At 40.0% G+C, this 14,731-nt stretch overlaps 1 protein-coding gene and 1 non-coding gene across 3 annotated transcripts in view; one reads left to right on the forward strand and one right to left on the reverse strand.

The window, feature by feature from the left end:
• The window catches only part of DLGAP5 (DLG associated protein 5), a 50,734-nt gene that overhangs the window by 5,687 nt on the left and 30,316 nt on the right, over positions 1-14,731 (forward strand). Inside the window, exons 1-4 of one of the 2 annotated variants that reach the window (XM_076004017.1) lie at positions 2,330-2,468; positions 5,019-5,257; positions 10,203-10,396; positions 12,904-12,966. In XM_076004017.1, the coding sequence (XP_075860132.1) occupies positions 5,020-5,257; positions 10,203-10,396; positions 12,904-12,966 (495 nt within the window). In that variant the 5' untranslated portion in view covers positions 2,330-2,468; position 5,019. Of the gene's footprint in view, positions 1-2,329; positions 2,469-5,018; positions 5,258-10,202; positions 10,397-12,903; positions 12,967-14,731 lie in introns of those variants that run through there. The other variant, XM_076004018.1, reaches the window with a different exon arrangement.
• Positions 6,025-6,128, reverse strand: LOC142871801 (small nucleolar RNA U13). The gene has a single exon (XR_012919986.1). It is a non-coding gene; the product is annotated as a small nucleolar RNA U13 (small nucleolar RNA).

The following is a 14,731-nucleotide window of genomic DNA, read 5'->3' on the forward strand; positions in this document are numbered from 1 at the left end:
GATCCTGGAACAGAAAAGGATCAATGGGTAAAAAGTAAGGAAATTTGAATAAAGTATTGACTTTAGTTAATAATAGTATATCAGGCCGGGCGTGGTGGCTCACGCCTGTAATCCTAGCTCTCTGGGAGGCCGAGACGGCGGATTGCTCAAGGTCAGGAGTTCGAAACCAGCCTGAGCAAGAGTGAGACCTCGTCTCTACTATAAATAGAAAGAAATTAATTGGCCAACTAATATATATAGAAAAAAAAAATTAGCCGGGCATGGTGGCACATGCCTGTAGTCCCAGCTACTCGGGAGGCTGAGGCAGGAGGATCGCTTGAGCCCAGGAGTTTGAGGTTGCTGTGAGCTAGGCTGACGCCACGGCACTCACTCTAGCCTGGGCAACAAGTGAGACTCTGTCTCAAAAAAAAAAAAAAATAATAATAATAATAATAGTATATCAGTACCATTTCATTAATTGTAACAAATGTACCATACTAATGTAAACAGGAAGAAACGTGGGGCATATGGGAATTCTCAACTCTGTAATTTTTTTGTGAATCTAAAACAATCTAAAATTAGAAGTTTATTTTTAAAAAGATCACTTACACAGTAGGAGGATATATTGAAATATACGTATCTCACAAAGATCTTGTACCCAGAATAGATAGAATTCCTACAAATGAATGATACAAACAACTAAATTTATTTATTTGTTTTTGAGACAGAGTCTCAGTCTGTTGCCCAGACTAGAGTGCCATGGCGTCAGCCTAGCTCACAGCAACCTCTAACTCCTGGGCTCAAGCAATCCTTCTGCCTCAGCCTCCTGAGTAGCTGGGACTACAGGCATGCGCCACCATGCTCAGCTATTTTTTTTCTATATATTTTTAGTTGTTTTGGCTAATTTCTATTTATAGTAGAGACAGGGTCTCACTCTTGCTCAGGCTAGTTTCAAACTCCTGAGTTTGAGTGATCCTCCCGCCTTGGCCTCCCAGAGTGCTAGGATTACAGGCGTGAGTCACCGTGCCTGGCCAGGACAACCAAATTTAAAATAATTCCCAAGTTTAAAAACATAGGCAAATGACTATGACTATGACTATGTCTATAATGACTATAGGCAAATGAATAGACATTTCGCAAAACGAGATATAAAAAGTCAATAAGCACATAAAAAGATGATCATCATTAGTCATTGGAAAACTACAAAACTAAAATGATGTCATTTCACACCCTCGAGCAGGGTTAAAATTAGAGACTGACAATCCCATATGTTGGAAAGCATGTGAAACCAGAACCTTTATACATCGCAAGTGGGAGTGTAAAATAGTACAACCACTTTGGAAAACTGCCAGGCAATTTCTTATAAAGTTAAATATACACAGAAATTCCACACCTATATTTCCCCAAGAGAAATAAAATATGCTCACGAAAAGACTTGTACAAGAATGTTTACAGCAACTTTGTTTATAATAGCCAAAATTGAAAATAATGCAAATGTCCATCAACAGTTGAATGCATAAAGCATTCCCTTGAAAGGAATACTTCTCAATAATAAAAACTACTAACTGCTGATTCAAGCTGATCCCAGAGTATCCACCACTCTCAGAAGGGGCTGCCTAAGTGGTGGGATATTGACCAGAATAGGGCCAGCGGGAGGGAAGGAACGAACTCTCTTTTGGTTGATGGAAACGTTCTACATCCTGATTGGGTGGTGGTTACACAGGTGTTTACATTTATCAAAACTCATCAACTTGTCCACTAAAAAAAAACTATGAAAATTTTACCTCAACAAAAAAAGGACTAGAAAAGAAGAAAGAAAAAAGGCTGGTGACGTTGAAGGAGACATTTGGTGTAGCATGCCCTTTCTTTAAAACATTTAGGAAAGATAACATTCCAATAAGGTCTGCAGGATTTCTGTGACTCAAAAGGGACATTAAGAAACCCTCCAAACTCTGAATCCTGTCCACGCTTCAAGGCCGGTGAGCCTGTGGCTCCCACACCTGGGTCCCTTTGCTTTTCCTCTGGAACCCGAGAGGCCCAGGGAGCTCAGGACGGAACTCCCAGAGCCCGGCAGCCAAGTGCCCAGCGCAGCGTCTCCTCGACGCCTAGGACTCCACGGGCCAACGTCCGCCGCTTGCCAGGTCTCGCCGAGCCACAATGCCCCGCAGCCTCGCTCCTATCATCCTCAGTTTCAGTGCGGCCAGTTTTTCCTCTCACACCCATCCTTTGAACCGTCCCTTCACCTTTCAATCAATTCAAATATCGCGCGGAGCGAACCAATCGTAATCCTCGGCGAAGGGAAGGGGCGGGCGCTTCCTCCGGAAGTGTTCGTTAAAACCCCTCCAATCAGACGCTCGGTGTGGCGAGTTTGAATTTTGTGAAGGCTCGGGTTGGAAGCGTTTCTGCCTCAGAGGCGGCGGTGGTCGTCCAGGCCTAGAATTCTTTTATTTTTTTGTTTCTTTGCGGTTTCACGCTAGAAGGTGCCTCAGGTAGGTGGGTGTTGGGGAGCTGGAGGGAGGACGCTGGCTCGCTTCCGTTGAAGGTCTAGAAGGGTCTGAGGACCCGCGGCTGCTGGCCGGACGCCAGTCGCGGGAAGGCTCCTCCAGGACCGTGTTATCTGCGCTTTCCGGAGCTGATAACACTGCCCTCCAGAACAGTAAATATTTGTTGCCAGGATCTATGTACCAGTCGGCGTTTCTCCACCGGGGCGTAATTGGTCTTTGGGGTGAAACAATCCTTCACGATGAGGGACGTTTAGCATCCCTAGCCCCGACATTAAATTCCAGTGGCTCCTCCCAGATCCTGTGACAACTGAAATTGTCCGGTTGAGAACCTCTAGGCAAGCTAGACTAACGCATTCTACACTTTCAAGGTGGAAGAAACTCCAGTCAACCAAAGAAAACTCAGATGTGTGTGAAGAGTCAGGCCGCCTGGCTCGGGATCCCAAATCCTCTACCTTTTAGCTGTGTTAATTTAGGCAGTTAATTCACCTCATCTGCAGAAGGGCGATAATAGTAACTACCTTTTAGGGTTATTCTGATAGTTAAATTTGTCTTTAATGCCCATTCTCTTGCTCTCTGGATAGTGCTATTCTGTATTTTAAAATAACTAGTACGTAAGTCTTAGTTTTTCTTTAATATTTAGCAAACTAATACTTGCAGGAGGTGACAAATCAAATAGTAGAGGAGAATTCTTGATGAAAAGCACATTGTCACTTCCAATGGGCTCTTAAAGGAGAATGTTATTAGCATGCAGGTCAGACAGATTCTGATTTTTTTATACTTTATTGAATGCTTAAAATCATGTAACATTTTACTTCTATTTCTTGTGCCAATTTTTCTTTTACCTGGAGTTTTCTGGTGAGCTTTCTTACTCTTGTTGAAGAGTATACTATAATGCTATACTATATGATTTTTTTTAACCTAATCACAGCCCTCTTTCTCCAGTTTGGCCTGGAGGCTGGTTCTCTATACCAGCTGCATAGGTGACCCCCTCAAACTTTCCACTGTCTTTTATTCTAGTTGAGTCCACCATTTGTTAGAGGACCTCATGACATCATCTTTACTGTTTTCACTTGTTTTGCTTGAATACATTCTCAAAGAAAAGGGTGTGTGCCAAGTAAACTATGATTTCTTTTTTCTTTTTTTTTGTGGCTCTGAACGATTTTATCTTTAGAAAAAGGAAAGGAAAGGAAAAAACACCCCCACAAGGGAGTGATTTCTTGCATGGATGAAAATAATGGGGCAAATTGATATGGTTATTGTGATATTGTGAAATATATGTTTGGTCTTCTTCCAGTTTCCTGGCATACAATTCCTAACATCCTTGGAGTTTCCCAAGTGCTGTCTTTTTTTTTTTTTTTTTTGAGACAGTCTCACTCTGTTGCCGGGCTAGAGTGCCAAGGTGTCAGCCTAGCTCACAGCAACCTCAAACTCCTGTGCTCAAGTGATACTCCTCCCTTAGTCTCCTGAGTAGCTGGGACTACAGGCATACACTACCATGCTATTTTTTTATATATATATATATTTTAGTTGTCCAATTAATTTTCTATTTTTTTAGTAGAGACGGGTCTTGTTCAGGCTGGTCTCGAACTCCTGAGCTCAAAGGATTACTCCTGTTTCAGCCTCCCTGAGTGCTAGGATTACAGGTGTGAGCTACCACACCTGGCCCCAAGTGATGTCTTTTTGTATGCTAATGTGACTGATGGCTGGACACCCCTTTGTGGCTTCAGAATGGGAGGCAGTCACCAGACCCACCTTGACAGTGATTAGAAAGTTGGGACATTCACCACCCCCCAACCTCTGGGGAGGGGAGAGGGACTGAAGGTTGAGCTGATCTTGCTGATCACCAATGGCTATTGATTTATTAATCATGCTTATGTAATGAATCTTTCATAAAAACCCACAAAGACTAGGTTCAGAGAGCTTCTGGATAGCTGAACACATGGAGGGAGGTTCCTGGATGATGTGTGTGCTCCCAGAGAGCATGGAAGTTTGTCACTCTTCCCACATACATTGCCCTATCCATCTCTATACAACTCTATCTCCATCCAAATGCATATTTATTATCCCTCCATGCCTAATAGCATCTCATGTAGGGGTTTTCTTGGTTTGTTTTTGTCTTTTGGCTTGAAAAGAAATCCTAGACTACCTGCATTCATCATCAGGGGAAGGTTAAGGAAACTATTAATACAGTCCTTCGCTTATTTTCCCTATTTTCACCTTACTTCTCAGTTTGTTTTGCAATGTTCTCTACATAAGCCCGGAGCCTCTTATCTGAATTCTGAACTGTAACTTCCTGGGCTTCTCCATCTGTCAATCAAATTTCCTATTTAGAACCCCAAAATAGGTTGTAGTGTCTTGTCCTCTGATAATCTTGTTCCCACTCTTCAGTGTCACATATTTATTCCATTTTGCATTTTAATACTTTTATTTCAGAAGGCTCTGAGGTGGGACAGGTGAGGTGATGAACTGTACTCTTAATTTTTTAAACAATGAAAATCCATGTAAGTTATTTTCTATCTCTCTTTTCCTTGACAGGATGTCTTCATCACATTTTATCAGTCGACACAGAAAGGATTTAAGTACTGAAATGATTAGAACTAAAATTGCTCATAGGAAATCACTGTCTCAGAAAGAAAACAGACACAAGGAATATGAACGAAATAGACATTTTGGTTTGAGAGATGTCAACATTCCAACCCTGGAAGGTAGAATTCTTGCTGAATTAGATGAGACATCTCAAGAGCTTGTTCCAGAAAAGGCCAATGTCAAGCCAAGTAAGTAAAGGTCTGTTGTAATTTCAAGTACTTTGAAGAGTGAATAAAAGTTGGGATTTTTTGCTTGCTTGTTTTTTGTTTTTTAAGAGACAGTCTTGCTCTGATGCCCAGCTATAGTGCAGTGGCGTCATCATAGCTCACTGGAACCCCAAGCTCCTGGGATCAAGCAATCTTCCCACTTCTGCCTCCCAGAGTGCTAGGATTACAGGTGTGAGCCACCGCACCCAGCCTAAAAGTTGGTTTAATGCTTGTGAGTTAAAAAAGCCCTGGTCAGAAGAGTAAAATTTTGAAATGCCATTTTAAATAACTTGTTTTCTAGAACTAAATACTGTCTCTTTAAGGCAAAGTCTTATGAAGGTTTCTAACTAGGCTAAAGCCATTCACCTGTGTAGTATTATAGCACTTTCTTATCTATATTGCCTTATAGGAATCCTAAAGTTGTTACTTCTGGAGCTTGGGTAAGACAAATGTGAACAAAAATTGAAAAGAAACATAAAAATAGAATGATTAACGAATCCATGAAATAAGAATACATTATCAATGAAAACATTACATAGCGAAGAGTGAAGAATTCATCCTTGAGTTTGGGCAAAAAGATTTGGGGCTGTTAGGAAAGAACCAACTAAAGAAAGGAATAATTTCAGAAAAAGATAAAAAGTCTTAGATAGAGTGTCTTAGAAGGAAAGGATGCTACAGAGGAGGAGAAAGAACTGAAAATGACTTTTGCTTTTATTTTTTTTTTTATTTTTTCTTTTTTTTCTTTTTCACGTCAGACGGGTAATGTGCCGATGTCGTAACAAGGTTTGAGGGAGGCACATCTCACGCATGCGCGTGAAAACCCAATCATCACGCTTATGAACTACAAAAGGTGACTTTTGCTTTTAATCAGCAGTCACTGGACTCCTATTTAGTTGTGTTTATATAGCAGGCATTAGGAGCTAAATGGCAATGAAATAAAGCAAGGATAAATGATGAATGGCAGAAAGAACCAAACATTTTTTTTCCTTTACTTTTTACAGTAATTATTACTTTGCTAGAACCAAACATTTTTTTATCTGAGAAGGGGTGATGTTATTGCCTTCTAAGTCATTTCCTTGCCTCTACTCTTGTTCTCTCAAATGTTCCATTCCTTGACCAAAATCTCTCAAATGAAAGTTGAACCATGTTAATATGCTATTAAAATATCTTTGTTTATTTCCCATTTGCAAAGGCTTTAGAGGTCTGAGTGGGCCTGGTATGTTCAAGAGAAAGCAAGGAGGTGACCATGGCTAGAGAAGAATGAACAAGGGGGCTAGATCCTGTAGAGCCATGAGGACCATGGTTATAAGGACATTGGCTTTTACTCTGAGTGAAATTAGATACCATTCATGGATTAACAGGTGTTTATGTAATCTGATTTATGTTTTTTTTTTGTTGTTTTTTTTTTTGAGACAGAGTCTCTCTTTGTTGCCTAGGCTAGAGTGAGTGCCGTGGTGTTAGCCTAGCTCACAGCAACCTCAAACTCCTGGGCTCAAGCAATCCTTCTGCCTCAGCCTCCCAAGTAGCTGGGACTACAGGCATGCGCCACCATGCCCGGCTCATTTTTTCCTATATATATTAGTTGGCCAATTAATTTCTTTCTATTTATAGTAGAGACGGGGTCTCGCTCTTGCTCAGGCTGGTTTCGAACTCCTGACCTCGAGCAATCCGCCCGCCTCAGCCTCCCAGAGAGCTAGGATTACAGGCGTGATCCACCATGCCTGGCCTGATTTATGTTTTAAAAGGATCACTTTGGAGTCAACACAGCATGCCTATAATCCCAGCTACATGTTATGCCCGAGGCAGGAAGATTTTGAGCCCAGGAGTTTGAGGCTGTTGTACGCTATGATCATGCCTGTGAATGGCTATTGCACTCCAGCCTGGGCAAGATAGTAAGAGATATCCACCACCCCACACCCCAGATCCACCCAAAATTTACATTAGGTACTGTGTTGAGAATAGATTGTAGAGTGGCAAGCATGTCCTCAGGGAGAACAGGAAAGAAACTATTGCAATAATTTAGTTGATAGTTGATGGTTGATAAGGGTGGTAGCAGCAAAGATAAGTGGTTACATTCTGGATATATTTCAGAGGTTGAACCACAGGATTGCCTGATAGATTGGCTGTGGGATTGAGAAAAAAGGGGACTAAAGATGATACTAAGGTTTTTATTCTGGTTTTTTTTTTTTTTTTTTTTGAGACAGTCTCACTCTGTTGCCAGCTAGAGTGCCGTGGCGTCAGCCTAGCTCGCAGCAACCTCAGACTCCTGGGCTCAAGCGATGCTTCTGCCTCAGCCTCCCACGTAGCTGGGGCTAGAGGCATGCACCACCATGCCCGGCTGATTTTTTTTATTTTTGGTAGAGATGGGCTCTTGCTCAGGCTGGTCTCAAACTCCTGAGCTCAAATGATCCACCTGCCTTGGCCTCCCCGAGTGCTAGGATTACAGGCATGAGCCACCGTGCCTGACCCTAAGGTTTTTTATTCTGAACAACTAAAATTATGGAGTGGCCATTTACTAAATTATGAAGGAGTAAGGGAGGAAAAGTTTTGGGTTGTGGTATTATTAAGTGTTCAGTTTTGGACATATTAAATTTGCGATGCCTATTATAGCCATGTAAGGGGAGATGATGAAAAGGGAGTTGGATATGCAAGATGAGTATGGGGAGTCTGAGCTGGAGATATAAATTCAGTAGTTGTCAACTTTATGTGGTGTTTGAAGCTATAAAACTAGATGTGATTATCCAGAGTCTTTTTGCTTATTTTTCTTTGTTTTTTTGTTTTAAGACAGAGTCTCAACTCTGTTGCCTAGGCTAGAGTGCCATGGTATCAGCCTAGCTCACAGCAACCTCAAACTCCTGATGTCAAGTCATCCTCTCCTACCCTTGGCCTCCCAGAGTACTAGGATTACAGGTGTGAGCCACTTGGCCCGGCCTGATTATCCAGAGTTCTGGTGTGGAAAAGGAAAGAAGAATGTGCCTGTAGTTCCAGCTACTTGGGAGGCTGAAACAGGAGGATTGCTTGAGCCAAGGAGTTTGAGGTTCTGTGAGCTAGGCTGACACCACGGCACTCTAGCCCAGGCAACAGAGACTGTCTCAAAAAAAAAAAAAAAACCCTAATGTAGCAAAATGTGTATAATTGTTGAATCTGGGTGAGAGGAATTTGGGGTTCATTATATTAAGCTTGTGTGTATATCTATAATTTTTCATAATTAAAAAATTAAGTGGGAATGTAAAGAGTGTTGGAAATAGATATATAGATAACTCTCTTGAAGAATTTTACGTTAAGACTAGAGAAATGAGACAAGTAGCTAGATAAGGATGTGGGTTGGGAGAAATTACTGCATGTTTGTAACTTCGTGATGGTAGCAATCCAGTAGAGAGGAAAAAATAGATGAATGAGAGGGTAAATTGTTGGAAGAATGTCCTTAAGTAGGTGAGAAGGAATGGAGTACATCTTATTATACTATATATTATTATTTTTTTTTGAGACAGAGTCTCACTTTGTTGCCCAGGCTAGAGTGAGTTCCATGGCATCAGCCTAGTTCACAGCAACCTCAAACTCCTGGCCTCAAACAATCCTCCTGCCTCAGCCTCCCAAGTAGCTGGGACTACAGGCATGCGGCACCATGCCCGGCTAATTTTTTCTATGTATATATTAGTTGGCCAATTAATTTCTTTCTATTTATAGTAGAGACGGGGTCTGACTCTTGCTCAGGCTGGTTTCGAACTCCTGACCTGGAGCAATCTACCCGCCTCGGCCTCCCAGAGTGCTAGGATTACAGGCGTGAGCCACCCCACGCAGGCCATATATTATATATTATTAAAAATATAACTTATTTTATTATAAATAGCACCTATAATCATATTAGTTACCCCAAAACTTAGCCAACTTAAACAATAAAGATTATTTTACACAATTTCTGAAAGTAGAAGTCAAGATGTCTTCCAGAGATACATCTGAAGGCTTGATTGAGGATGGAGGATCTGCCTCCAAGATGACTGACTCATAGCAAATTGAAGCTGGCTTAAGTACAGTACAACAATCTACATTTATTCAAATATAGTTAAGTCGTCATCTTCTGGAACGTCATCATCATTCTCCAAACCCCAAATTCCATCCTGAATTTCTTGTGACTCCATTTCCTTTAGAACCATTGGCCCCAATCTCTCACGTCAAGCAATAGAGCTCTCATGGGGCAGATGAGAAGTGCAGCTGGTCTTCTTTACTGCTCCGGGACGAAATGCATGGGTTGTGCAGATAGGCTGCGTAGCTACGCCCATCACTAGGTCTTATTTTTCAGGTAGGGCTTATATTGTGCAAATACTTAGAAATCCTGCTAGGGCTTATTTTATAGGTAGGTCTTATTTTGGGGGAAACACGGTAGTCTTAGAAATCATACTCTATCCTTTCATAAAACGCTCTTGGTTACAGAGGTCAGCCTTATTCCGTGTGAGAGATGATGCAAGGGCAAGACTACCAGGGGATGAGAATCTGTGGATGTCAGGTTGGAGGCTGGCTATTATATAAGTTGATTAACTTAAAAGGAAAACAATACATGCCTAGTATATTGCAAGTAGCTAATAAATATTTGAACATGTGAAGGCAAAATAATACAAATTTTAAAAGACTAGGTGTTGAAATAACTTGTTAGAGTACTAAGGAATTATAAGAAGTATTAAAAACATTTCTTTTTTGGAGGGTGGGCTGTTTCTCACTATGTTGCCCAGGCTGTACTCCAACTCCAGATCTCAAGTGATCCTCCTGCCTCAACTTCCCAAGCAGCTGGGACCACAGGCTCATCACTGTGCCTGGCTCATTAAAAGCAGCAGTTGAATTTACACAAAAATGATTTTTTAGATGCTTACATAACTTTTTATCTAAAATGTTTTATATACTGTGTTATTTGGGTTTTTTTTTTTCTGCCTAGGGTCAATGAAAACTGTTCTAGGTGACCAACGAAAACAGATGCTCCAAAAATACAAAGAAGAAAAGCAACTACAAAAATTGAAAGAGCAGAGAGAGAAAGCTAAACGAGGAGTATTTAAAGTGGGTCTTTATAAACCTGATATGCCTTATTTTCTTTCATCAAGCCAGAATGCTATGAAAGCTGAGCCAAAAAAGGTAAATTTAGTATCTTAACTTGATATAAAGGAATAGTTCCTTTTATCTGAAATTTTCTTTAAGAGAATAAATGACTAAAACAACCCCTTCCCTTTAGTCCCTTTATTCACTTAACTAGTTGGTAGGGGGTGGGAATGATATAATAGTAGCTCCAAAGAATAAAAATGAGGTCTCTTAAGATAGCTATAGATAAGCTGAGATATGATAAAACTACGAAAGTGGGTAGAACCAGGCTGAAAAAATGCTCTACCAAAGGATTTGGCACTTATCCCATAGGTTATGAAGAGTCAGGGGAATTTTATAAATGAGGATAGTACCATTATCAAATTAATAATTCAGGAAACTTCTCATGGCCCTAAAGATTATTGTCTGGAAAGGGAAGTACTTATAGATTGGGAGACCAATTGTGAGACTACTATAATAGAATAGATAAGCTGGGATAAGTGGATTGGGGCAGTGGGTTCAATAAGGAAGAAATAGATATACGACATCTTAAGAGATGCATTTGACAGGACTGGTGACCAAGTAGATAGTGAGGGGTAAAAGAAACGGAAAAGTCAGAGTTAAGATGATTCTGAAGCTATTAGTTTGGTCAACCACACAAATTATGCTGGTGCTAAAAGACATGAACAAGGCAAGAAAAAGAATAGGTTTAAGTGGTTGCATGAACCGTTTTTTTTTTGTTTTTGTTTTTGGGACATCTAGATATCAGGCAATTTGGAATAAAAATTTGGATGGAGATTGATGTTAAGATGTGGATTTAGGATATAATATTGGGAGTATAGTTGGGCTTTTAAGCTATAGGATTAAATGAGACCACTCCAATAAGGATATATAAAATTATGAAAAAGAGTGGGGTCTAGAGAACGTCTTTAGATGGGCAGAAGTCAGGTACCAGGCTTAGAAGTACTGGTCAGAGTGGCAGGAGAACTAAAACAGAAGATAGAAGTTAATAGTAAAGTAATCTAAAGAAGAAGAGCATGGTGTAGTGAGTTAGAAAGGATGAAGTTTGAACATAGGCAACTAAATTATAAATTAGGTAATTACTGGTGATTTGCTATATTAAAGATAATATATAAAAGATCTCATTTTGAAGAATATGTTTAAAAGATCTCATTGACTGCATATGTATTCCTGATTTAAGTAAGAATTGAATAATACAAAGACTCAAGATATTGCATATTTTTCTGAGCCTTGTGAATCTCATTGATTCATTTGATAGCTCTTTAGTTATTTACTCTATGTATGACCTTAGGATAATATGGAAGAGAACAAAACTAGTAGGATATGATTCAAGGTGAGAAGATATAGATAAATATATTCTGTATATATTAGAGGAGAGAGAGATTGTTTCTGTTTGGAGGAACTACAAAGAGGAACTCTTGGAAAGGTTTAGATATAAGCTGGCTTGTCAAGAACATGTAGGATGATAATCATTGGTCTAAACTGTAAACAACTATTTAAAATATGTATGTTGGGGAAGAAAAGGTGTGTCAATGTGTTAAATAACAAGATGCACCATCATTTTTTTTTTTTTTTTTTTTAAGATAGAGTCTTACTCTGTTGCCCTGACTAGAGTGCCATGGCATCAGCCTAGCTTACAGCAGCCTCAAACTACTGGGCTCAAGGAATCCTCCTGCATCAGCCTCCCAAATAGCAGGACTATAGGCATATGCCATGATGCCTGGCTAATTTTTCTATTTTTAGTAGAGACAGGGTCTTGCTCTTGCTCAGGCTGATCTCAAGCTCCTCACCTCAAGTTATCTTCTGGCCTCAGCTTCCCAGAGTGCTAGGATTACAGGTGTGAGCCACCATCCCTGGTCCATAATTGTTGGGTTTTTTTCTATTTAGACAATAATCATTGCTGAATTTTGCTTTTTTTACACACTTTAGGGTGTAAAAAAACTAGAAAGCCTAGTTTCTTTAGTGCTAGTTTCACTGAGGTTTGGAGGAGAAAATGGTTTAATTTAGAGAAGTCTGTGATGATGCTTCTTAAGGAATTTTACGAAGTTAGTAAATCTTATCACTTTTTAATCTTTCTCTCATTAGATTTTTTCCACATTTTGTGATCAAGTCTCCATTTTCTTATTGAAGGTCGACAAATGCATAATAGTGAAATTTGAAAGCAAATTATTAAAACTAGGAAAATAAGCTGTAAGATATCTTTTTATAAACAGAAAACAAAAGATCCTAATACTTGAGTTTGCTCATCTACTCCATTCCCAAATATGTCTAGATAACCATATGAATGAGATTCCACTACCTGGAAAATATAATTTGAAATTTCTTCTTTCCTCACTGAGAAATGAGTAAATTTTGAAGTGCTTAAACTTAATTTAAATCAAGTCAGAACCAGAAGAAATAGGAATTTAAGTTAGCCAAGTATCTTTTTGCCATAATTGATTAAGGATAAAATTTAACTTTAAATTGGAAACTTTATTTCATAATAAAATGTGGAAGTAAACTTTTGCCAATTCATTTTTTTAACTTCTTTTGACTGTTTTAAGGCTATTTCATCTTCTGTACGGATTACAAGGTCAAAGGCCAAAGACCAGATGGAACAGACTAAGGTATAGTTGATAGTAGGTAATTATTAATATTACTAAAATGACAAATTGTACTTTTTTCCCCAGAGGAAGTAAATTCTTTTTTTTTTTTTGAGACAGAGTCTCAAAAGCCCAGGCGAGAGTGCCGTGGTGTCAGCCTAGCTCACAGCAACCTCAAACTCCTTGGTTCAAGCAATCCTTCTGCCTCAGCCTCCCGTCCCCTGTAGCTGGGACTACAGGCATGCACCATCATTTCCGGCTAATTTTTTCTATTTTTGGTAGAAACACAGGGTCTTCCTCAGGCTGGTGTCAAACTTCTGAGCTCAAAAGATCCACTTGCCTCGTCCTCCCAGAGTGCTGGGATTACAGGCCTGAGGCACTGCACCCAGCTGTAAATTCATTTTTAATCTAATATCAGATTCAAACATAATGATTAAATTAGTTAACATTTACCAAAATGATTGTCATTGGTTTGGCGACATAGATGCTATGGAAATTTTCACTTAAAATATTCTTTGCCCAAACATCCTCTTTGAGATTCACAGAAAACTTTATCTTTGTGTCACACTCTTTGTTGTTTACTGTGCTCTTGTCACTTGTCAGCCTTTTGGCTAAGATCAGGGACTCCTATTATGCATTCCAAGTAACCTGCATAAAATGCAGATGGGGTGGAAAGCACAAAGGGTGGATGTTACAAACTTATGGGTCTTCAAAATACCATAATAGGTATTAGGAGGGTTTTCAAAATAAAGTGAAGTAGACAAGGAGGACATAGTATGCCTTTTTATCAGATGAGGAAGCTAAGTTTCATGATGCATATAGATTTTGCATCACCATTTTCCTGGGACTTGGATACAGTAGTGAATAAAACAAAATTCACTGTCTTCATGAAACTTACATGTAAGACAAGCAGTAAAAATATATATAGTATGTCAGATGGTCGTAAGTATGGGGGAAATAACAAAAGAAAGAAGATGGGGAGTATTATTTAATAGGTGGGGGATAGAATTTTGATTAGAGGCAGTCAAGGAGGGCCTCACTGCAACAGTGGCATTTTGAGTGAAGTCTTTAAGGAAGAAGATAAGTGAACCATGGGAAAGAGCTTTCTATCCAGGAAAGGCATTTTCTAGGCAAAAATCCAAAGGTTTTTAAGTGAAAGCTTGCCTGGTATGTTTAAGGACCCTCAGAAGGTTATAGTCAGTTTTGTTTTGTTGTGTGTTTTTTTTTTTGTTTTTTTTTTTGAGACAGAGTCTCACTTTGTTGTCCAGGCTAGAGTGAGTGCCGTGGCGTCAGCCTAGCTCACAGCAACCTCAAACTCCTGGGCTCGAGTGATCCTTCTGCCTCAGCCTCCCGAGTAGCTGGGACTACAGGCATGCGCCACCATGCCCAGCTAATTTTTTATATACATATCAGTTGGCCAATTAATTTCTTTCTATTTATAGTAGAGACAGGATCTCCCTCTTGCTCAGGCTGGTTTTGAACTCCTGACCTTGAGCAATCCACCCGCCTCAGCCTCCCAGAGAGCTAGGATTACAGGCGTGAGCCACCGCGCCCGGCTGTTTTTTTTTTTAAGAGCCAAGGTCTTGCTCCATCATCCAGGCTGGAGTGCAGTGGCATGATCATAACTCACTGCAGCCTCGAACTCCTGGGCTTTAAGCCATCCTCCTGTAGTAGCTGGGACTACAGGTGCACTATCACCATGTCTGGTTAATTATTTTTTGTAGAGACAGGATCTCGCTCATGTTCTGTCTGGTCTCAAACTGCTAACCTCAAGTAATCCTCAGCCTCC

This window comes from Microcebus murinus, chromosome 6 (genome assembly GCF_040939455.1).
Source record: "Microcebus murinus isolate Inina chromosome 6, M.murinus_Inina_mat1.0, whole genome shotgun sequence".
Lineage (NCBI taxonomy): Eukaryota > Metazoa > Chordata > Mammalia > Primates > Cheirogaleidae > Microcebus > Microcebus murinus.